Source organism: Hippoglossus hippoglossus, chromosome 24 (assembly GCF_009819705.1).
Source record: "Hippoglossus hippoglossus isolate fHipHip1 chromosome 24, fHipHip1.pri, whole genome shotgun sequence".
NCBI lineage: Eukaryota > Metazoa > Chordata > Actinopteri > Pleuronectiformes > Pleuronectidae > Hippoglossus > Hippoglossus hippoglossus.
The window spans coordinates 10,993,645-11,017,345 of record NC_047174.1 but is presented as its reverse complement, the minus strand read 5'-3'; the positions used below and the strand labels follow the sequence as shown (position 1 = coordinate 11,017,345).

Here is a 23,701-nt window from a genome sequence, read left to right as displayed (position 1 = left end):
GCGGCTGCCAACAGCTACCCTCTCCTCGCCTTTGCCTCCTAATTCTTTGTATCTTTCCTTGTTTAAATACTTTTTTCTTTCGGTTCTTTATTTTGTTTGTGTTTCTTTTTCATTTGTTGTTGATATTGGTTTTTTTTTTTTTTTAAAGCAAAGCAGTGCACAAGCCATGCACAACCTGAACAAATTGCTGAATAGGTTTCTGCGGAGATATCTTCCACTCTATGAACTCAGCATTTCACCCTCATCTTCACCGCCTTACTGATTCTCTATATTTTGCTCTGTCGCTCCGTCTCTCTTTTTTTCCCCAATCTGTCTCAATTTTGCCATTTTCATATCAGAGCTGACCAAGTTCTTCAACGTTTTTCTCAGTAGTAATCTATAAAATCCTCATCATTTCTCTTGTGCGGTAGGGACTGTATCTTTGGTGATAAGCTTGGAGATTGCTGTGCTGTTTTTTGCAAAGCAGTTTCCATAAAGCACCACCAAATATTCCCCAGTGCTGTTTTCTTCTCCCTTTGATGGTGGAGGAAATTAGTTTTTTTCCGTCAGTGGTGCTGTTTTGTCTTATCTTTCTCAGGCATGGTGGCTGCTGCTTCTAATGTGAACCACTTAGATCCTCACATGTTTTTCTGTCAAACAAACAGCTGTTTCTGATGCCAGAATCCTAAAGTTTTTCACAACCGGTGAAACCAGTGGTTGTTTTCCGCAGAGAGGACGTATCTCACACAGCAGGTGTTTACAGCAGCAAATGTAGAAAAGTTCTCAAAGCTTTGAACACGGGATAGACCGGATTATTATTGCATTTATTGGTATTAAAACTTTTGGGATTATTACTGCACTTTCCATTAGAAATTGCCAAATACATTTATTCACATATACTCATTATTTTGTCTAATTTTGTTTTGTCTGACTTTCTTTTCTCTATCTCTCTATCTATACATCCATCCATCTTCTTTCTCCATACCCCCTCTCTCTCTTCTGTCTACATTTCTTCTCTTTATTTCTGTCTTTTTCTCTCATTCTGTTTCCTTCCCTCTTACTTCCTTCATTCCTACCTACCTCTCTTCCTCTTTCTTTCTTTCTTTCTCCTCTAGTTTTTCCACCAAGGATATTGAATCCCGGAGCGAGTCCCTTCGTCTCTTTGACACTTTGAAGACTAACCCTCAGGCGTTCTACAGCCACATGACCAAGTACGTTCTGCCGACTGTGGAAGGAACTGACCTCGGCCGCTTGCTCTACTACTACACCCTCCTGGACGCTGCAGGCTGTGAGCCTCACGTCACGACCACCATCAAGCCGGACTCCCATGTCAAAATGCTCAAGAAGCTTCGAGCTGTCGCCAACGGTGAGACACTTGTATTTTCCATTTCTGTGTCATTGTGATGCAGATGGTGAAGCCGCTTCATAACCCGAGGGCAGTTTACAAGAAGAACAAAAGGCAGGAATAGCATGTCTGTATCAGACAAATGTAGCCAATGTGTATAGAGAAATAAGCTTTGACAAATGTGTTCAGTGATTGGTGTTTAACTGGGTGCTTGCAACTGAGTGTTCAAATCCACACACATACAGTTTGCCAGCCAATTTGTGCACATGTAAAGCAGTGTTACAAATGCACACATCACAAACTGAATATAATAAATATTTGACTCACAGATTTTTAACTTCACAGATCTAATTAATGTTCGGCATAGACTCGCACAGAATAACGAATGCATGCTGCGTGCTGGGGCATCTGGCTTTTCGGTGAATTTGTGTCTAATTTTGGGAAAGATGGTTGTCTTAATGGACAGAGTAACTTGTCACACCTCGATTAGAACCCATTCATTATAGAGTAAATGCAGGTTTAAATATAGATATATGGTACCCAATGGCACGAATCATTGAACGCATTTGTAAATCCCATTTTTCACCTGTAGATCATGAAGATGTTGTATATCTTCACAAATTAGGAACCAATGGAGTTTGCTTTCTAAAATGCTCCCTAACACCCTATCTGGCCATGTTAGCTGAATCCAGTCCAAAATCGAATACATTCTTCCTTGGATCATGCCCCAACCCTCCACAAACATTTCATTTAAAACGGTTCTGTAGACTTTTAGTAATCCTGCTTACAGTCAGATCGACAGACAGACAGATTAAAACATAAAATGATGATTAATAATGAAGTGAAAGTCATTCTTGCTTCAAAATGGCATAATTCTCTTTATGAATCAAAAGGAAAACATTTCAAATAGTGGTGGTTAAAGTCGAACCAAACTGTGAGTATCGTTTAAATGGTACAGAACTGGCAATGGCCCTATTATGTCAAACAATCTTGTTTCTGAGAAGTACGAAATTTGAAGGATAAATTAACTACTCTATTATTGGTGGGAAATCAGCCTCAAGACTTTAATGTCAAGAAATCTAGTCCCCTGTTGAGGACTTGAATCAAATCCCCCATGACATGATTGATGACTCACAGACAGATGCTGATGTTCCCTCTGGCCGGTCGATAACCTCTGAGCCACAGATTGTCATGTAGAGTTAAAGAACTCAACGGCTGAAAGCCTAAATCCATGGTATACTTCTGCTGCCGGATAAAACGAGCAAATATTCATACATTTTTCTCTTAGCAACACATAAAATACCACTACTGACTTCAGTCGCACACGTTTTCTTTTATCTCGACCTCGTCTTGTCTTTTGATCTCATGTATAAAAATTCATGACAGACATTACTATTCACTTTTCCTATAAACGCGAAGACAAATCCACCTCTGTGCCACCGCTCAATAGACACATCGATCTCCTGGAACGACGGTGTCACAGCGAGATGCTGCTCCTGCTCAAATTTCCGAGGCTGAACCCGCTCCAAGGACACCATGTCCAGGTTGCAGCGTGTCAGCCTGCTTAAACTTTGTTGTGTACAGGTGGAGGTGGTGTCACTTCTCGGTGAAGTTCAGTAAAGGTCAGCCGGGTGTCAGCTGTGTTTTCACGCCTCACTTCTTCCTGCTGCTCCAGATAGCACCACAGCTTTCACCGGTGACACATGTCTCTGTTAAACACCCCTACACACACACATACACGCACACCTGTGAGTCATCCACATCAAGATGCATTTTTTTGACCATAAACCAACAAAAAGTGGAATTTGCCTCGAAACTCACACTGCCACTGCTGCATTTCAGTTTCACTCACATCACTGCTGTACATTAGCAAACTGTTTGCCAGGCCCCAGTTACTCTTGCACAAAACATAAGCAGTTTACAGTGGTGTCAGTGGAATTTTCTTTTTCTTAGTGTTTTTTTTTCAAACAGTGGTTCTTTGATTTCAGACAGTGGGACAAAAGCAGCTAAGGGCTACACTGTTGCTAGGAGGATTTGTCAGCTGTTGAGAGCTAGGAAATTAGGCTAACTTTTTTTTTTACAACAGGTAAATAAATGACCTGCATTGTTCTGATAATGTAGAGCTGATTTGTGCGAGTGCTATAAGATGTATAACGGTATGGTTGATAGCTTACACGCCACAATATAAAGTATTTAAATATAAAGGGCTCATTCTAGGGTAAACAAAATCATCACCACCTGCATCAGTGGGACCTCGATACTGCGGCTCCACCCAGTGATGACTACAGCACAGGCTCTGGCGCCATATGCACAAGATGGCAGCGTTCGTATTCAGGATATTTTGGCTTCATTTCTGAATAGTGTGAGAGTTGCAGAAGCGTTTCCCTCTTTGTGTGTAGGCTATGGCTTCCACACTCTGAGGAGATACGACAGTAGATAGTCGTTCACAAGGGTTTTTTAAATAACATTATCTGAAACACCACATACTACTCGAGTGTTAAGGATGTCTTCATAGGTATTGGATGTAGAGCTTTGTAACTTAAGTTAGCTAGTTTTTCTATTGCTCATTCAAGAAAATAATTTTAAAAAAGGAAAATATGATTTAAGCAGTTGCTGACACGACACTATTGCTGTTGAATTTCTGGCTGTGGCAGGACAAACTTTTGAAATGCTGAGTAGCTCTCTTACTACAGCCACATGCAAAAACTAAAACAAAGCTACAACTGAACATTAGCTGTACACACACACACACACACACACACACACACACACACACACACACACACACACACACACACGTATATGTAGGCATGTACTTCACCAATTTAATTAATAATCATGTGCTGACAAATAGACTGACTTTGTGATAATAACACTCTCTGAATCGCTCTCTGTCACACACGCTTACACACAGATATACACACTCGTGTAACCGTTCAAATGTAACCCACACATTCACACTCCTGTAGAAAACTGACACACAGTCTGTTGTGTCGTCTCTAGGGCCACCAACTTTCTACTAACGCTATCCAACTTTGACACACACACACACACACACATTCTCATACACATACCCGCTCTAAATTACAAGTTTTCCGTCCTGAACCGACACATGCAAACTAACCCACACAGACCCACTTACAGAGGCATACAGACGCTGCAGAGACAGGTGGTGTGTGACCAGTATTCATCACAATTTCAGACACAGTACCAGGTGACTGTCTGAAAGAGCTCTCCTGAGGATGAGAATGAGATGCTGCTGGGGTTTGGAAGAGACAGAGGCAGAGAGAGGAGTGGGTGGGACAGGGGGAAAGAGACAGAGAGTACATGTGTAAGTGCATGTAAGTCTTATCTGCAGTTTAAGTGTCCGTCTGGGCCTGTCTGTGTTGTAAGTGTTGTGTGTGTGTGTGTACTCGGCTGAGTTCGGTGTGTGTATGAGTGTGTGTGTGTGTGTGTGTGTGTGGGGGGGGGGATTCTGATCAGGGTTGACTGAGCCCTCCCCACCGGCAGACCAGTCTTAAATATTTAAAGCCCAGACAGGCTGTGGTGTTGCCACCGTAATGTGTCTGTCTGATAGTGCTGGAGACCAAGCATGTCACCAGCACTATCAGACAGACACATTACTGTCTCTCTCTCACTCACTCACTCACTCACTCACTCACTCACTCACTCACTCACTCACTCACTCTCTCTCTCTCTCTCACACACACACACACACACACACACACACACACACACACACACACACACACACACACAGTCTGGGGGATGTGATGCACATGGACAGACCCACGGACAACCTCTACCCATTGGCATGCCAACACAGACAGACAGCAGCACTTTCACACTCAGGTCACACGCTGTCTTTGTTGTGCACTTTAACCTTTTACTGTCGTCTGTTATTCACGTCTCCTCTGCCACGCCGCGTTTCTGTCATGCGAGGGAACATTGAACATCCTGTGTATTTGAATTTTACTGTAATTAACCTGCTAGTGCTGCACGGTTCACACATGTAACTATAGCAAGTACTGTACTGTGTATGCAGTGTTAAGTGCCTTCAAATAGGCCTCTCTGACACGTGGTTTGAATGTTGAACTAAATGTGCAATGCCCGAAAATGCATCTTGTGTTTTTTAATATACACGTCTTGAATTGTATTATGTACCATAATAAAGAAGTTGTTTTATATATTTCACAGTGTACAGCTAAACGTAAAAGCGACCTTATAGTAAACTCCTACCTCTTATTACTTTGCTGAGCTTTTGAACATATAGATTGCATTTGATATCAACACTTTAATGGCACAGTCTCAATAACCAGGGCAAAGTGCTGCGGAAGGTGATGTGTACGAGGACGTGAGGGAGCCCTCTAGTCTGCATGGTATCTTTTATGTACTGTACATACAATGAGTTAGTAGCACAGGGGATTGTTTAAAGGAAAACACATTCTAAATGTATTCAATACAGTGTAGGAATGTCAGCATACATTTAAAGCTTTTAAAGCATTCACAACAAATGTCCGTCTCTTTGCAGGCTTGGATTACCGCAAGCTGACCGATGAATCCTTGGATCCGCTGGTCACTCTGCAGTCAGTTCTGACCAGTCAGAACGTACTGTCCATCTCCAAACTCGCCAATCGTCTGCCTGTGCCCGGTGGCGAAGGAGCAACGGTCTCCCCCAGTGCAGTCCATGCGGTTTGGCTGGAGAAGCTGTTTTGGAAAGGCGACCCCCAGTTGCTGAAGAGGCCTCCACAGAGCGACCAAGACTACCTGCACGCTTACGACACCTGTGCCAAGTATCTGGACAGACTGGTCCCTGCTGACGTGGCTCACCTCCTGGATAATATCACCTTCTCACCTGACGCAGCCAAAATTGTGAGTCTAAACTGGGCCAGAAAACAGCTAACTGAATTACTATATTTTTCATATGAATACTGTCAGAGGCTCCAGTGTTTCACATAGGAACTGGTTGGGGTTGGACGCCTTATACTAAATTTGTGGATCATCAAAACCACAATAAAATATTTTATTTTGTTCACCTCATCACTCGATGACTTTATAATTCAATTCAATTCATAATATCATAACATTGCGCAAGACATATCCGCCACATAATTGCGACACTGTCCTGCAGAGTACTTAAACGTACAATATGTAAATTTAGCTGGTATTGGTCTCTCAATCAACAAAAACAAAAGACCTTGTATGATGTCTAGTCATTTGTAGACATTTTAATGAAGAATTGTTACATATTATATATTAATCCTTTTTTCTCATTTGCACCCCCTGCAGCCCCACCTCTAGACGCTTCCATTTCTTATAGCCCATCTTTTTCCCCATGACTCCAGGGGAGCTAATTGATCCCTCTCTATTTCAGAGCCAATTAAACCCCAACTCCCAGCAGGCATTGTTTTCCCACTGTGCTTTTTAACATGCTGAATAACTTCCTCAGGATCCCACTGTCTGCTCCTTCTTCCCTCACCTTCCTTCTCTCTATCTTTTTTTCTGACCTTTCTGAACCCCTTGAAATTGAGAACCGTGACCCCCCTCATTGTTCAAAATGAATCTGACCTTTTGCACCCCCATTGTCCCCCATGATAGATTGATCCATTCCCCACAAGGCCAAGGGGCGAGATGGATGGCAAGACTTAGCTTACCTCATACTGGGCATATTTCTAAAGGGATATGGAGGCAGTTGGCATTTTCCCTCCTTTGAAGTATTGATCTTTAATAACCTCAAGAGCAGAGATATCCTCTGTTCCTCAACCCCCAACCGGTTTGTCCAAGGCTTGGACTGACATTGGTTGTGAATGCCTACATGTACCTCTACGCTTAAAGACCAGCTTGCAGATAAAACAACAGACCACATACAGCCTGACACACAAACGCATACACACACTTCCCCTTCAAATAAATAATAATGGTTTGTCATGTAACTCCATTTGAGAGATCGTCCTGTCCTGGCCGTCAGGCTGTGTGTGAGAAGTATTTATCTGGGTGTGTGGCTGGGGTAGCTGGAAGTGTGAAGTGGGGTGATTTTTAAGTGTCTTCTTGGTGCGAATGTGTGTGTGTGTGGGGCCTGTCAGCGCCTGTGTGCATTCATACAAGAGAGTAAAACCTGCTACAGCCAAAGGCCTTCTCTTCTCCCCATGAATGGGTAACCTGCTCTCACTGAATAGAATCAATTACACCAGGCTGGCAGCTATGATCTTAGCCTCTCTCTCAAATAAACACACACACACACACACACACACACACACACACACACACACACACACAACTTTTGGTTCCTGATGGTACTTTGGCACTGATAGACTGGGTTATACCTGTCTTATCTTTAACATGTTAAGTGTGAAATTAATGCTTATAACCTGTGCACATCCCTCTCCCTCTGCTCCTTCACTTTGACCCCGATCCCCTCCCAAATTCACTTTCCTTATCCCCCTCCTCCTCCTCCGCTGTCTATCCCCTATGTCCATCCTATCCTGTCTCCAGCTGAGCATCCAGGCGAGGTCGGAGGTGATAAAGAGAGCCACCAAGGGCCTGCGCCAGCTGGCCGAGAAGAGCCGGAAGAGAGGAGGCGATGGTGGCGGGGAGCACGAGGGGATGGCCCCAGCGGGGATGACTTTTGATGAGGCTCTGGCGCACCTGCAACAATCTCAGGCCCACCTGGACACTCTGAGCCATGACATCATTCTGTCGTTCAGAGACAGCCAGCAGGTAGACCCCTTCTTCCCAGATAACAATATATATATCCTACAGAATTTTTTTTTTTTTTAAGCGTTGTCAGAGATTTCCCATTGTTGAATATAATTGTTATGTTTGTTGAAGATTGTGGTCTTTCAGTTTGAGAGCCCTCATTGTGGGAGCGTTAGCTTTACTTCGGACGGGCGGCCAGTACAGGACTCTGAAAGAACTAAAGCAAACGTACCCACAGTGAGGGAAATAACACTACGTCTGGCATTCTGTGGAGAAGTAAAAAGCAGGGGAGAAATAAGAGCAGATGTTTCAGGCACACAGAAGCAGTGTGATATGTCCAGGCAACAAATTATCTGAGTGCAAGTGCACAGTTTGAGCACAAGCAGAGCAAATCCAAGCAGGGTCTATTCAAGTGTTTGAGTGAAAGCATTACAAAATCTGAATGTGAAATCAATCAAACTCCTGCTCGCAAACTGAAAGACGACACTCATAAAGATGAAAAAACCCATAAAATGTCAGGAAATGCGGACATAGACGCTTATTATTTGCTGCAGGTATCCATGGTTACACTATAATTAGTCATCAGTATGATGTTGATTTGTATGTGTAAGAAACTCTAATTATTGCATTAAAATGTTGCCAACTTTAAAAAGAATATCCTGTGCTAAAGTGGAAAGAAGAGTGGAAGAAGAAACTGTTCCAGAATGACTTTAATTACCTTGATGGACTTAATTATATGCTGCACATCTCACAAGTTTTGAATTATTGTATATATCACTATAGTAACTTTTCTATTACTAAAAGGGCAGATTTATTACACTAGATATAGAGCAAATCACCTTCTTTATCATGGAACTGAAAGTAATGCACAAAAGTGAGCACAAAGACAACATGGATATTTTTAGGGTCTTTGTTTTATTCTTGTTATTTAACTATTCAAATTATCCAAACAGCCATTCTCCAAAACTACGATCAACTTACAAACATATCATCTGCCTTTGTGATGCGTGCACACACACACACACACACAGACACACACATTTGAAGACTCTCACATCCTGTTACCCTGCTTGTTCATGAGGTCACCTTTAATTTGACATACAGGTTGTGTCTGTACTTTCTGTGGTCCTGCGTATATACGTGTGTGTTTGTGTGCGTGTTGTACCTTTCTGGGGTGGCTCTGCTCGACTGAGCTCTTCCCGGCCTCACTGGGACCAGTCAAGGGTATATTAATGTAAATCTACGGGCTGCTGTTTCAAATGAGCCCTGCCGTATGGCTATATATACAGTACGTACACCGTGCTGTATCTCATTAGGCAAAGTCACAGTGACTTAGCCCACTGTCACCTCCTCAGGGCTGGCTATCTCTCTATGTCTCTCTATGTCTCTCTCTCTCTCTCTCTCTCTCTCTCTCTCTCTCTCTCTATATATGTCTCTCTCTCTCTATGTCTCTCTCTCTCTGTGTGTGTGTGTGTGTGTGTGTGTGTGTGTGTGTGTGTGTGTGTGTGTGTGTGTGTGTGTGTGTGTGTGTGTGTGTGTGTGTGTGTGTGTGTGTGTGTGTGTGTGTAAAGATGCACGCAGAGATGGGGAAGTGGACATTATGATTTGACAAGCCGATCGTTGCTATGCGACCATGTGATTGCCCATGAAAAGTGGTAATTTCTGAGCCTCACACTTTGCAAGTTTATAATAATAATATTAATGTTTAGCTCTTGGTTTATCTGTGTTTAAAAAATAGATGCCCCTACATAACAGAGAGGAAGATACAGGCAGCACAAGAGCAGAGCTGTAGGCTGAAGCTGCAGTTGCACACAGACACACAAACACTCGCACACACACCGCAAGCTCTACAATAAAACTTACCTTCTACTGGTGCAGGGAGCAATTGTATCCTTGGAGATAGATAAAAAGGATATAAGAACCAGGAGAGGGAAGATTGGTAGAGAAAGATAGATAGAAGGAAGGCGCCCTGTGTGAGGCTCTGTTTGCCTGTACCATGGTCATTTTTTAAGTGTACGTGACCAGCTGCCGGGAATTATAGTGGATCATAGAGGAATCCACCACAGGCGCCTTTGACCTGCTACAAGGACAGAAAATTACACACTGCAGATATTGTACAATATGTGGCACAATGGTGCAACCATTGTGAAAATGTGTCATTATCCAGTATCGGCACAGAATAGTGGTAGGAATAACAGCTCAGTACAGAAATTGACAGATATACATGCATCCCTCTGTTCTGCTCGCCAATGCTCGCTAATTTTGGGTTATCCTATCCATACAACATCAACAAGTTAACAACAACATTATTATTGTTTACAATATGTTATTACATTCTTGCAGTTATTTTCAGTATTATTAGTAGTTTTTAAATGTGACCAAAATGAGTTTGATTATGTGTAACGAGAGACTTAATGTACGGTATGACAGATTGTGGTTCTACAAGACCCTAACCCTAAAATTACCCTTTAGCAAGTTATATTTTTGCTGGTTAAGGTTTTAGTAACACAAGAGCAGACATAGCTGCCCAAACGTCCTCATCCCCGCTTATGTGACTGTACGTGAGGATGAGAGGAGACATTGACAAATTCAGAGCTTTGGTTTTGCAGCTCTGTAAAAGGAATCAACAAAAACACTCTCCAAACACCAGCCACAAAATACTAGAGATCATTACTTCTTTCTAGATCTACAACTGTCAGATTAATTTCCAAGAGTCTGCCAACCTGCAACGCCCGAGACACCACAGTGATACATGATGCAGCAGCATCTGTCGCAGCTTACTGTCATTCCCCTGGCAAACAGCAAAACTGTTCATTGACTACATCATTGTGCATCTAGATTTTTGGAAACCTGTCACACCCCCCCAGGTTTTCAATGCAGAATGTTTTCTCCATTGATACTTGTCCATTTACTGTGGTCTTTATAATCCCAGATCTGAAGCTCTTGAAAGACTGTAGTGTCAACAAGCATGTTATTGTGTTGCCTCTTTGACATGCATCACCCACAACCAGACTGCAGCTGTTATTAATACTGCAGATATAGATAGAGGTTTTAAATCGAAGCTAATCAGACTCCATATCCTCTGTTAGTGAAAAAGGTGTATGAAGGACAAAAAACACACAGACATAGAAATAAAATAAATGTAGAAATGACATAAATAAATGTATGTAGACATGAATAGATAGATGTTTAAATGTAGAAATTAATTGATACATGTAAACTGTAAAAAAACTGTAAATAAATAGATAAATTAATGTTGAAATGTATCACCATTAAATGAGTATTTTAATAGACTAGAATACTTTGATTGTCATTGCACAGTACACAACAAAGTAGCAGCAATCCTTAAGGTGCATAGTATAAATAGAAAAAACAAAGACAAACAAAAACAAAAGATTTCAGTTCTCTTATTGCTGTGGGGTAAAAGCTGTTTTTCAGTCTGTTTGTCTGTGAGTTTATTGACCTGAAGCGTCTGCCAGAGGGCAGCAGGTGAAAAGATGAGGAATTGTTATTAATGCTATTTAAAAATGTTCAAGTTTCCTTTTCTCCTTAATAGGGACACATACACACAACCGAACACTGCAACCTTTTTTAATTGGAAGAGAGAAAAACAATCAAAAGAGGAGCAGGGCAGTGCTGCCGTCTGAGTCAATAGACGACCGTCATTCACTAAACTATTTTCAATATACTTCCACTACCACCTCTTTTCTCTGCCTTCAGTTAATTTCTTTAATATCTTTTATCACCTCTTTACAAAATGTTGTGTGTTTTGTTCCTCGTTTCCAGGAACAGCTCCAGAATTACAGTCAACTTTACGATTTGTCTCGGTCCGAGAGGTCAAAAGTACACGAGCTGGCAGTCACCATGGCAACTGATGGACAGCCTCTGGAGTGCATTGGGAAGCTTCTGTGCGTCGCTGTTGGGCCTCTAGACCTGTCCGTCAAAACTGTGCTTCATGATGGTGTGGCGAGAGTCGTGGCTGCACTCAGGTAATTATCTCTCTCTGTTTTCTTATTTCTTCATCACATACACAATAAAAGTCAGAGGTGGTATCATCAAGTCCCAATACACATGTACAATCCTTTTCCCCACTGATTACATTTAAAATGCAATTTCCTCAAGAACATTGCTAAATACTGATCTTAGTGAACATGCACAATGTCACAGAGAAGCTTGGCTGCAACATAGAGATGGAAAATGACTTGGTTTCACTTTGTGGAAGCTGTCATGTCGTCCATCTTTATAGAGACTAAATGGGCTTCACACTCTGCATTTCCTGGCTGTGGAGCTGGTGTGAGGAGGCAATTAGTTAAGCTTAGCATTTAACACTGGAACTAGAGGGAAACAGATAGCCTGGCTCTGTCCACAGGAAACCTACTGACACCTCTAAAGCCCAGTAATCCACACAAAAGAATTGGACTGTCCCCTAAAAGTCAATGAGTTAACGCATCAGTCGAAAAGACCCCCGAGTCAACTTGCATTTAGTGAGTTGACTCACTGCAGTGTTCTTTAACTGGCTCAAAGTACACAGAGCACTGCAGGAGCAACAGTGTCTCCGGGTGTCAACCTGTAAAAAAAAAAACAGGTCTTAAAACTGGTTGTGATGGAAGTGGAGACAGGTGATGGGAATGGAGGGCAGCACAATGCAGGGCAGCGCCACTCGTTTCTGTTGACTGCTCTAATACTCTGAGCTCCGGTGTCTGTGCTGTCAACAGCCCGGCAGGAGAGACACTCTGCCGTCTGCCAGAATTTCATATCCCAGCTTTGAGCAAGATGCCAAAAAAAAAAAGGATGCTTTTCCACCCCTGACAACGAGTTAAAACATGAAATCATGCGTTTCTAGGTAAAATATGATACTCGTGTACAGCAGTATGGTATAGGGCCACACTATATGTAGGATAGTGAATCATTTATTTCTCCTATTTGTAGATATTGTGTAATGAAGAAAGAAAATACATTAGTAAATATTTATATGAGGGAAACAAAAAGATGGCCCAACAAACCTTAAGCACCCGATCAATGAATACACTGAGATGGATCCACCCAACTCTTGGTCCAGGAGTCAGAAAGCTTTAAATTCTAAACATGCCTCTGCAACTAGTGTTTACTTTTGTGGATATCGTGGTTGTTTTCACAGGGTTTTAAATCATAGATGATATTGTGCAGTGGTTGGCTTCCTATAAGCCACGAGTTGTTCAGAGATCATTTTTATTAATAACGGAATTGAAAAACGAACAGTGTTGGAGTTTAAGGTGCAATATACTACTAAAGATACTGCCTACAGGTGCAGACATAACAAAGGTTGGTACATTTAAATCCCCTTTTTACTCATTTTAAACTCTTTCACATTCACTGTGCCTTGTCAAAGAACATTAGCATCTGTGTGAAGCTCTTCCATACCTTCCTGCTCGGGGACTGTTCATGAAACATTCATTTTTAAAACAACTCATGTTAATAGAGGTATCTATATTCAACTCAAAATCAGCCACAGCGATGTATATTCTAAAATATTTAAAGGCCACCTGAGCCCACCACCTACTTCCTGATTTCTGTCAGTCGGAAAATCTTAAAATATACAGAACTGTGCGGTCCACTTTCGCTCGGCATGTTGGTGGGAAAAACACTGTCAAAACAAATGCCTGAAATCTTGAATAGAATATACAGTAGTTGCCTGTGGGAGTTGCACTCACAGCGTTTTATTGGTGTCTTCCTGCTCCCTGCCTTCAAAAGGAGCAGAAAGAAGATTCACCCCTGACGTGTTTGCAGAGCTGTGCGGTTTTAGGGGACATCGGGAAATGTTCTCATCCAAAAAACATGATATTTTGATTGTTGATTGTTATATGGGCAAGTTGGTTTTGTTATAGCATACACTTAAAAAAAACTGAAATGGAAGGCTCATGTTCACAGTCTATTGTGCTAATAGTGATGAACCAATAAGCAAGGTTTTGCTGAAAGTGCCACATATCATCGGGACATCTGATTGGCTTGATAAATGAGTGTGAATCGCCTTGATTATATTTCTGCCTCATTTCCTGCTGCTTTAAGGCAGCTCAATGGTGCACGGTGCAGATACTGTAGGTGGCACACACACACACACACACACACACACACACACACACACACACACACACACACACACACAATCTTCCACATTCTCCGATTCATTATCTTCTTATAATTAATGCAGCCTGATACAGCTGTTCGCTTGCAGATCTCTCTTGGCGCCCACACACACACACACACACACACACACACACACACACACACACACACACACACACACACACACAGCCTCATGTATTCACTGTAGTTCTTTCCCTTGGAACATGTCACTCAGTGTTCTTGCATATGAATATCCCTTTATGCATTCAGGTATGACTGTGTAACACGCACATGGTGTGTGTGTGTGTTAGTGTGTTAGTGTGTGTGTGTGTGTGTGTCTCTGTTGTTGCGGGGCTTTCTCGAAGCCTTGTGTTTGGCAGGTAAGAATGAGCTGCACTTGTTTCGCCTCTATCTCGTAGCGTGCAGTCTGCTGCAGCAGGAAAACCTGAGCCTCACACTAATGGCCGTCTTTTGTACCTGTCATAACTATTCTGTGTTTATGGGTCTTTGAAGAGAAAATGCCAATGGTAAAATTCAATGAAGAAAATGCTTTCATCTTTCTATTTGTATGGTTTGTGCATGTATATGTAACATGTATATGTGTGTGCATGTGTGTATTTATATATGTATGAATGAAGCTGCATGGGCAGGTGTTCATGTTTGCAAGCCCAGCAGCAAAGTGGACTTTAGTCAAGGGAAATCACCCTTTTTTCCCCCCTTTCTGTCTTTGTGAAAAATGGCCCTGCTCTTGCAACATGTAGTACACACACACACACACACACACACACACACACACACACACACACACACACACACACACACACACACACACACACACACACACGACCACTCAAACAAACACACACACTGCAGCAGCTCCCATAGTCACACCAGGAAATGCATTAATGACGCTGCAGACAAATCACACATTATTTCTTTTAGCTCATTAAACTTGTCTCATATTCCAAGACCTCCTTTATCAACATTAAATTATTACCTTTTCTGGTCAATTTCATCAACCTGCTCACACAGCCCGTGAGCTTGTAATGGAGACAGGTTTAAATGTTTTCTTATTTTTGTGTTTTGTATTTCAATGGCTTCAATAATATTAATTTCACAGTGATACATTGTGTGGTTTCTTTTCCAAATATTTAATTTCTGCTAGTTAAGAAAAATTTCGTATTCATGTCTACTTCTTTCATTTAGCTTTTTTATCTTTCTCTCTCATTAATTACTATGTAGCCTACTGCTTTATTAAAAAGGCCTCTCTTACTCTTACTTGCTATATATATATATATAAAACTGAAGAAAGATCCAACTAAGATTAGGTAAGACAGGAGCTAATGTTTAGATATAAGTGTCCAATAGAATAGTTGCACATATAATCAAGCCATATAAGTCTTTGTGATTATTATAGATAGTTCAGATGTGATGGATGGAGACAAAGACATGAATTAGTGCACTTGGTATATTGCAAATGTTAGAGTTGAGATTCATCAAGTCTGGATAATGAATTCCTCTCCTCTAGACATCATCTGCCTCATGTAACTTAATTCCTCTATCTCACTAGATTTCCACCACAGTGCCAAACACGATTTTCGAACTAACTCTGTCCCTGAGAAGGAGGCCTTTTTTTCTTTCCCTAAGTTCCCTCGACATTGTGGTTATTTGAAAATCTTATCTTAATTAGCATATTATATATTAATTTGTATTGATGCCGTTTGTTTTTCAGTGGAGACCCAGACGCCCTGGCAAATTACTCACAGCCCCTCAGGGTCCTGGAGGCCATGGTAACCACTGTGCACAACAATGTCCAGAGTGGGTAGGTATCTACACACACACACACACTGGCATACAAACTGCAAACACACTCAGTGTACTTACAGAAACTTTCTCCTAGTGCCATATATTGCTTTCCTTAAACTCAATCTAACCCTAACCCAAACACGTGTGCATGGAATGAGTGTCATTGTTTAGAGTCGTGCATAAATCCCACCAACTCTCCCACTTTTCAGCTCTAATCAGATGCCAGTAAACTTGCTGTTTGTTAGCTGAATCAATGAACGGCACCTGCCAACCTGTTTGTTTTTGGAGATGACACAGCACCTGTTCCTGTTCTTTGAGACCATTGGCCAAACAAATCAAACTACAACAATGGAACCGTGACAGACCCTCTAATTGTCTGCCTTTACTGTAGTTAAGCACAAAGCGAAGGCATCAAAGCTTCTTTCCCTTGATGTTTGGATCAGGGTTGGAACTTTTAAAGTCCAGAAAACGTCAGAAAATCAATGAAAAGAAATAACTATTGCAGTTTTCTGAAGCTCAAGGTAACATAGTTTTTTTATCTAGTCGAATAAGCAACCAGAAGAGCAAAAATATATCACAAAACACAAAGAGAAGTAGCAAATCATCACATTTGTGAAGCTGGACGTAGTGATTATTTTTTATCTTAGTTGGTTGTGATTGAGTTTCGGTTAGAGTTTGAAATTTACATTTTTTGGACACAATAATTGGATTTTCAAAGGTTTAGAAAATGTGTTTTTGAGAAACACCCCTTTTTAGAATAACCCCTTCACCTTGCCTCTCTATCGCTCTCTCCCTCTCTCCCTCTCTCCCTCACCTCACATGTCCCTCTCACCCTCTCCCTCAGGGACAGCACGGTGACTTCAGACGACCTCCTAGCTTGGCTGCGTCCGTTCTGCGGGGACTCCTCGCTCCCCGTGCGGCCTCGGATTGATGTGCTCCAGATCCTGGAGAGCAACTTCAGCCTGCGAGACAGCGATGTCCGTCTTCTCCTGCTCTACAGGACGCAGGCTGTTCTCAAAGACAGAGAGGTAACGTGCACAGACAATGTTGCACATGCACATGCAGCTATGAGTCATCAGGCCCTCGCTTGAGAAACAACTTTTATCCCATGCTCTCCCAAACACTGATACTTGATCTGAAGGAGGCTCCACATGTCTGGAATATTTTCTCTTCTCTGTCTTTTCTCTTAACATCAAATGCCAGGTCAGACATTTTGAGAGGGTACTATCTAGTGTTTCTCACAGAATGACATCCTATCTGTGGCAGCAGCTGCCAGCTCCCATACTCAGGTTGGTGAGGGTTGATTATTCTGATTGGCCAGTGACCATGAACGCAGCATGCTCGAATGCACAACCTGACAGTTGAACAGATAGGGCTGGTGTTACACTGACGTCTGCCTGCTTGCTCAGAACTGCATTCCCCAGGCAGGAAATAGCAGCTAAAGCGGAAACTACCATTTTGTATCCAGGTTCTGCCTGTTTACTGAAGACAATAAAAACTTCATGTACTTTTTGACAGTCCGCTGATCCAGTGATGCGGTGGGATTTTTCCCGGTGGTCCCGATGGCCTGTCTGACTATGATAGACAGGTCTGATGTCCATGTGAGACAACTACGCACAGGTCTATGATAAAGCATTGCTGAAGAACACATTAGAGATCTATTATGTTTTTAGGAGGAGAAAACAGCAGATGCCAAGAGGGTGGATAAATTACTCACTCACCCAAAGAAGAAACAAGCGAATGTGACATATACACTCCCATTATGCAACAATATGGACTTTGGGCTATCAGAAAGGTTGTTGTGCTCCTGAAGGGATAAGTATGATATGCGTAAATATCAGTATAAAATAGCTTGACTGCAAATTTGAACTGAGAGCTGAAATCATGATTGGGTTTTGTTTGTTTTGCCACATTTATGCAGCACTCCCTTCAAATCTTCATTAAAAGTAACTATTATTTTCTTATGAAATTATTCACCCGTGCCTTTTCATGAAAGCTTGACTTTTATAAATGTATTTATTCGTCTCAGTTGTGAAAGACACAAACAAATGTGCAATTTTGGAAAGTCTAGGGCCGGAGTCTCTCATTGGATTAGTTGATCAACTGGTCCAGACAAATTCTAATTGGCTGGACAATGGCAGATGTTACATTCATAAGGAGAATAGCGCTACATCAATAGCATTCCAGGATTAATCCATTTATGTCGGGCAGTGGAGGGGACAGTCTACCTGGGAAAATGGCCCTTGAAAGGAAAAATGTTCCCCAACACTGATCTAGAGATAAAGAGCAGATTTGTTTCCCCTGCACCCATTTGATTGGCTCATTTTCAGTTAACCAAGATTTGACTTGATCGATTACAGCTAGAAAAATATAAAGTAGGCATCTAAAATACTAAATATCTGTAAATGCATGTGTTCTATTGAAAAAGACTTTGGATGAGATATATCTCCAGTTAAAGTTAACCTGCATAAGACTTAACGTATACCAACAAACCATAATAGTGAAAGGAAAACAGATTAATATTGTATTGGTGTTCTGTGTTGTATGATTTTATAGCAGAAAAAGATTTGTATAATATAAAAAGGCAACATAAGAAAAGATTCAGCAGTTAAGGAGGTTATACGTAACATACAGTGTCTTGGCAAAGAAGATCTGGCCTCTTTATGTCGTACTAATGGAGATAAATGCATTTGCTCATTTGTTTGTTTTTGTACAACACATGCCATCACATATAATATTATAAAGATTCCTTTATATGTCTTTTAGGAGTGTGTACTGTAGGCTATGCACAGTGTTGAGCACACAGTATGTCTGCATGTGTGTGCACAGTATTTGTATGTGTGGCTCTGCCTGCTCTTTCCTCCCTCCCTGGTGTAACTTACCATCGAGTGGCTAGTCATTAAGTTTCCTGAGTGACTAATTAATGGCCCGAGCTGGTTAATTAATGTGTAAATGTATGCGCACAGCCGTGGGCCATTGTCAGCGCAGGTAGACAGGTGTGTGGGCTTGGACTCTTTAACTAATTGGGTGCACTCCCGACATTTGGCAGGATCTGACGAAACGCACACACACACTCACACACACACTCAGACACACACAGGGGCAGGCGAACACATGCGCTCTTAAGGGAGCGCACACCCAGGGGATCAGTTAATTAATCTTGTAAAAGAAGTCTTGGTGTAAGAGCAGGACTTGTTTCAGATGAAGTGCCACTTTCTCTCGTCTCTCCCTAAGGCGACCGAAAGGACTCTACGTGTGTGAACAGGGTTTTTGTTGCAAAGTGTCTCAATTAAGTTTGATTAGTCTATTTTTTTCTAGTTTAAAAGATTTTCCATATCCACATCTGTACTGACACACAAATCCAAAGCCATGCACAAACACATTTACATTTGCCCACTCAATTATTTATTACATTTTGCCTCCTAATTGGACCGACACTTCATTGTTTCCACTGGCTGTCCACTGGCTGAAGTCATGTTTGCTAGGCTGGTACCTCCCATAAGCAGCATGTTGGTGCCCCAAAGCCATACAAGAGACTGAGGAGTGCCCCTCTGTGACCACGTCATGTCGGCTTATACCCAGAAAGAGGGGAGGAGGAAGAGGAGGAGGTATTGTTCCCCTTCTGTCCCACTGGTCCCTCAGCTAATCAGCACAGCTCCCTTCTAACTGTGTCCCACAGGCTATCCGAGAGACACACTCACTAACTCACATTTACACAAAACCACTGTATCCATCTTTTCGCTGCACACTGAGCCCTCTGGTTCCGTGCATGCGCACGCGCGCACACACACACACACACATACATACACATACACACAGACGCGCATGCACACAGACTGTCTGCTGCGATTTCCATGACAACCGTACTGTCAAGCCGTGGTGTGTGAGTGAAACGGATGTCGGTAGTATGTTAAAGCCGGAGTTTCTCTCATCTTTGCGTTTCCGCCACTGTCTGTTTGCTGTCTGACAAAAGTCTTCTGATTAGCGCTGTCGTCTGCGATCGAAGTCGTGTGCAAAGTAGCACTCGCACACTCATGCTGACACACACACACTCAGCTGTGCAGACATTCCCATGCGTTTAGATGCATACAGACATACCTGGACATAATTACTGTCTAAATCAACCGTATGCATGTTTTATTTCAGGAAACAGACTGTGATGAAAATGTGATTGATTTAAAAAAAACGAATCTCCTCATCCGTCCTTTTCTCTTTCTGTACATCTTCTGATGTGCAAAGTGCTTAACTCCACCTCTCCACTTCTCTCTATCCTCAATATGTACGGCACTGAAAGGCCATTGATGAAAAGATGAAAGCTTGGCTTACTTCACATAGCTCCGTGAATTCTTATTTTATTTATTTTTTAAATTGAAAACTAAAAGAAAGAAAACTAACACTTCAAAAGTTTGGTGGAAAGAGTAATTTCAGGAATGAACATGAGATAAAAAATGTAGTTCATTGATCAACAGAGAGAAGATTAGACGGGACGACACTGCAGGCTTTTTAGTTGATCGTGTAATTTTTCAGGATCAAAATCGCTGTCATTTGTCCCTACAAATCGGCTTGGTTGATTGTCATTGATGAATCGCAGACATTATGCTGGACTTGCATTATCTTCCATATAATTTTTTCTTCTCTTGATATCAGGCAAAAGATTGACGATTTAGTTAAAATACAACACTGGAATTGAAAGTAATTAGGTTGAGCGTCTGTAGAAAGCACTCCATTAATACAGCCGGGCTTTTTCAGGGAATTATAGTAAAAGCCCAGATACAAGTAATAAAAGCATGGCTGTTGTGCTTTGATTGTGCTGATAGAGCTGTATCTGAATTCATCTCCTCTGCCGATGTGGCCTGACGTGACCGCTGTCCCTCTGGCAGAGGGAGCAGCACAGAAATATAATTATGATATTTTTTTCCAATATAAAGGGATTTGTTTTGTTTGTGATATGACTTGATCTCCTCTAAGCTCGAAACACACTTTGCTTGGGCTCCCTCCCTATGTCTCCAGTTGGTACAAAATACTGGCTCCCTTTTATTTCGAATAGATTTAAAAATGTTATCACGCACTTTTGAGGCCTCAAACGGCCTCACTCTTGAACCCCTCTCTGATTCATTGACCTGGTATGTGCCCCCTCTGCCACTGAGATCTGCGGAGCCCTGCTGGTTACTTTCCTGTCACAGTTGGTGACAAAGGATGGCCGGGCATTCGCTATAAGGCCCCGATAACACTATGGAATTCTCTGCAAGACTTTAGCTTATTTTAAATCTCTCCTTACCTTTTTTCTATTGCTATTTTTCTCTCATTGTTTTTACTTCCTCTGTCCTCTGATTTTATTTCTTTTCACGAAGAACACTGGAAAGTTGTTAAGAACACACTGACCGTGTATAGGTGCCCCGCTGATACAGAGAAGCGGAGATCATAGACGCATAGATCAGATCAGTTTCCTAGTCTGACTGATTTCCATTGGCTGTGGTTGTAAATATATATAACGTTCAACGAGCCAACGAGAGAGAACGCTGCTATATAAACATAAACAGCTGTTTGTATGGTGCTCATCCCCTTCTCCCGAAGAGAGCAAGAGAGAGAGCGCTCAGCACGTAGGGTAGAAATAATAATTACAACTAAAACCTACATGTGTGAGTGTGAATCAGTTAGTAAAACATGATATCTGTCATTTTTCTAATCAGAAGAATATTGTGGGATCTCTAGTACTCACTGTTGATTGATTGTTTATAAATTTAAGCTCAGACTCAACTCACTTTTGTGCCTCCGCTCAAAAACTTATAAAGAAATGGTTCAACATTTTTGGAAATACCAATATGTGCTTTCATGCCAAGAGTTAGATGAGTAGATTGATATCACACATGTCTGTACATAAAAAATTTAGATTAGCTTATCTTAGCTTATATCAGCTTGTCTTATCTTAGCTTAGCTTAGCACAAAGACTGGAAGTCAGGAGGAAATTTCTGACCTGGCTCTGTCCAGTCGTACAAACTTCCCAAACAAACACCTTCTACAACTAATGAATTAACATGATACATCTGATTTGTTTATCCTGTTTTCTTTGTTAATCAATTACTATCTATTAGAGCCACATTAAGTTTTCCCTGTTGTTATTCTAAGATAAACTAAGATGCCTGCAGAAGCTTCAAGTTCACCGAACAAACACTAGAGTGGTAACAATATTCTCATCTAACTCTCAACAAGGAAGCGTAAGGATATCATTCAAAATGGCAGACTATCCCTTTAATGTTGAACTAAATTAACTTTAGCTGCTGTTATATCTTTGTCTCAGAGATTGCAGCTCATTCAGTGTGTACTGGATGTTAATAATCCGCTGAATTTGTATTTGTTGTCTGTTCTGGCTTGCTGCTGTTTTCTGATGAGCTGCCAGCATGCTCTCTGATCTCCGATCACAGGGGCCTGCAGCCTGAAATAAAGTCAAACCACCTTATTTAAAATAAAGAACAGTATCTCTTCCATCCACCAGCCCACATAGGGCAGGAACCGAACTAATTCCACGCCAGATTTGTATTCAGGGCACAGTGTCTGTGGTTTTCACAACTGATTTACCTCAAAGATTATTGGCATTAAAGCTTTCTCTTTGTTTCCCTGTCTCCTGATAACCAGGTTGTGTGTGTGTTTCAGGTTGCTTTTGAATTCCTACAGATCTGATTCACTCGCTGTGTAATCCTCCATCCCTGCCTCATTGGCACTTTGATACTATGTGAAGAAATCCTCAGATCCTCATAACGTCTCAGGATTTGAAACTTCTCTTCACATTGACAGTCCAAGCCTCCTCTTCCTCACTACATGCCTGGATCTGCATGTTTCTGTCTGAACTAAAAACTGTGAATAAAGATGGACGGCCTGTGTCCACTTCCTCGCACTATCCAGAAACAAAGCCAAATTACCACAGATACAGATGCTGCCAAGTTGCACATTTGTCTGCTGGGTCAGTAGTGATCGGGGGATGGAGCAAAGTCACGCAGATACACGAGTCAATCACAGCTGTCAATCATTCACCCTGTTTGTATCAGCATCAAATAACTAACTTACCAGAATAACAAACACACAAACATCATTATGAAATGAACTACCTAAAATGACGGTAACCATTTCCGAGAATTAATGTGCCACATTTCTTTGACTTTTAGTTTTGTCCAATTTGGCTTCACTTTCGAGTAGATGTCATGTCATCCATCTTTGAATAATCTAATGAAAGCTCCCAAAAGTGACACCACAGCACCTTTATTGCCCCCTGGTGGCTGGCTGCGAAAGAGGTCGCAAACCTCGCCTCCTCCATGTTAGAGGATGGAGCAAACAAAAAAATCAAAGTACACATTAAATACCTTTTTCTTAAAGATGGTTTCTGATAAACACAAGGATGTGTGTTCAAGTGTTTTGAATTTGGTTAGAAACATCATGATTGACAGATGAGACTGACCCACGATTGGTCAAGCCTGTGAATCGGTGCTACCTCGATATCGCAGCTTCACTTCACAATCTCCCCTGTGCAAGCTCTGGGTCTGAGTCTGAATAATGTCACCGGCGCAAGATAGCAGCACCCATATCTGAGATATTTTGGCTTCAGTTTTGCACAGCGGGAGGAAGTGCTGATGTTTATTTACAGCCCATGGTCTATACATCCTCATCCATATACAGTGACATTTTTGTTTTATACACCCGCACAGACAAACACATGCATTCCAGCTTGGCAGCCTGTGTGAGGAGCAGATGAATGCTACTGTGATGGATGCTGTTCAGCTC

The 23,701-nt window shown here is 41.7% G+C and overlaps 1 protein-coding gene across 3 annotated transcripts in view; it reads left to right on the top strand.

Moving 5' to 3' along the window:
* The window catches only part of nbas (NBAS subunit of NRZ tethering complex), a 155,835-nt gene that overhangs the window by 98,318 nt on the left and 33,816 nt on the right, over positions 1 to 23,701 (top strand). For all 3 annotated transcript variants that reach the window (XR_004613367.1, XM_034580814.1, XM_034580813.1), the window contains 6 exons: positions 1,095 to 1,345; positions 5,856 to 6,196; positions 7,817 to 8,041; positions 11,807 to 12,009; positions 15,855 to 15,944; positions 16,773 to 16,956. Coding sequence is in view for 2 of the 3 variants with exons in the window: in XM_034580814.1 (XP_034436705.1) it covers positions 1,095 to 1,345; positions 5,856 to 6,196; positions 7,817 to 8,041; positions 11,807 to 12,009; positions 15,855 to 15,944; positions 16,773 to 16,956 (1,294 nt within the window). In the remaining variant the exon portion in view is untranslated. The remainder of the gene's footprint in view (positions 1 to 1,094; positions 1,346 to 5,855; positions 6,197 to 7,816; positions 8,042 to 11,806; positions 12,010 to 15,854; positions 15,945 to 16,772; positions 16,957 to 23,701) is intronic.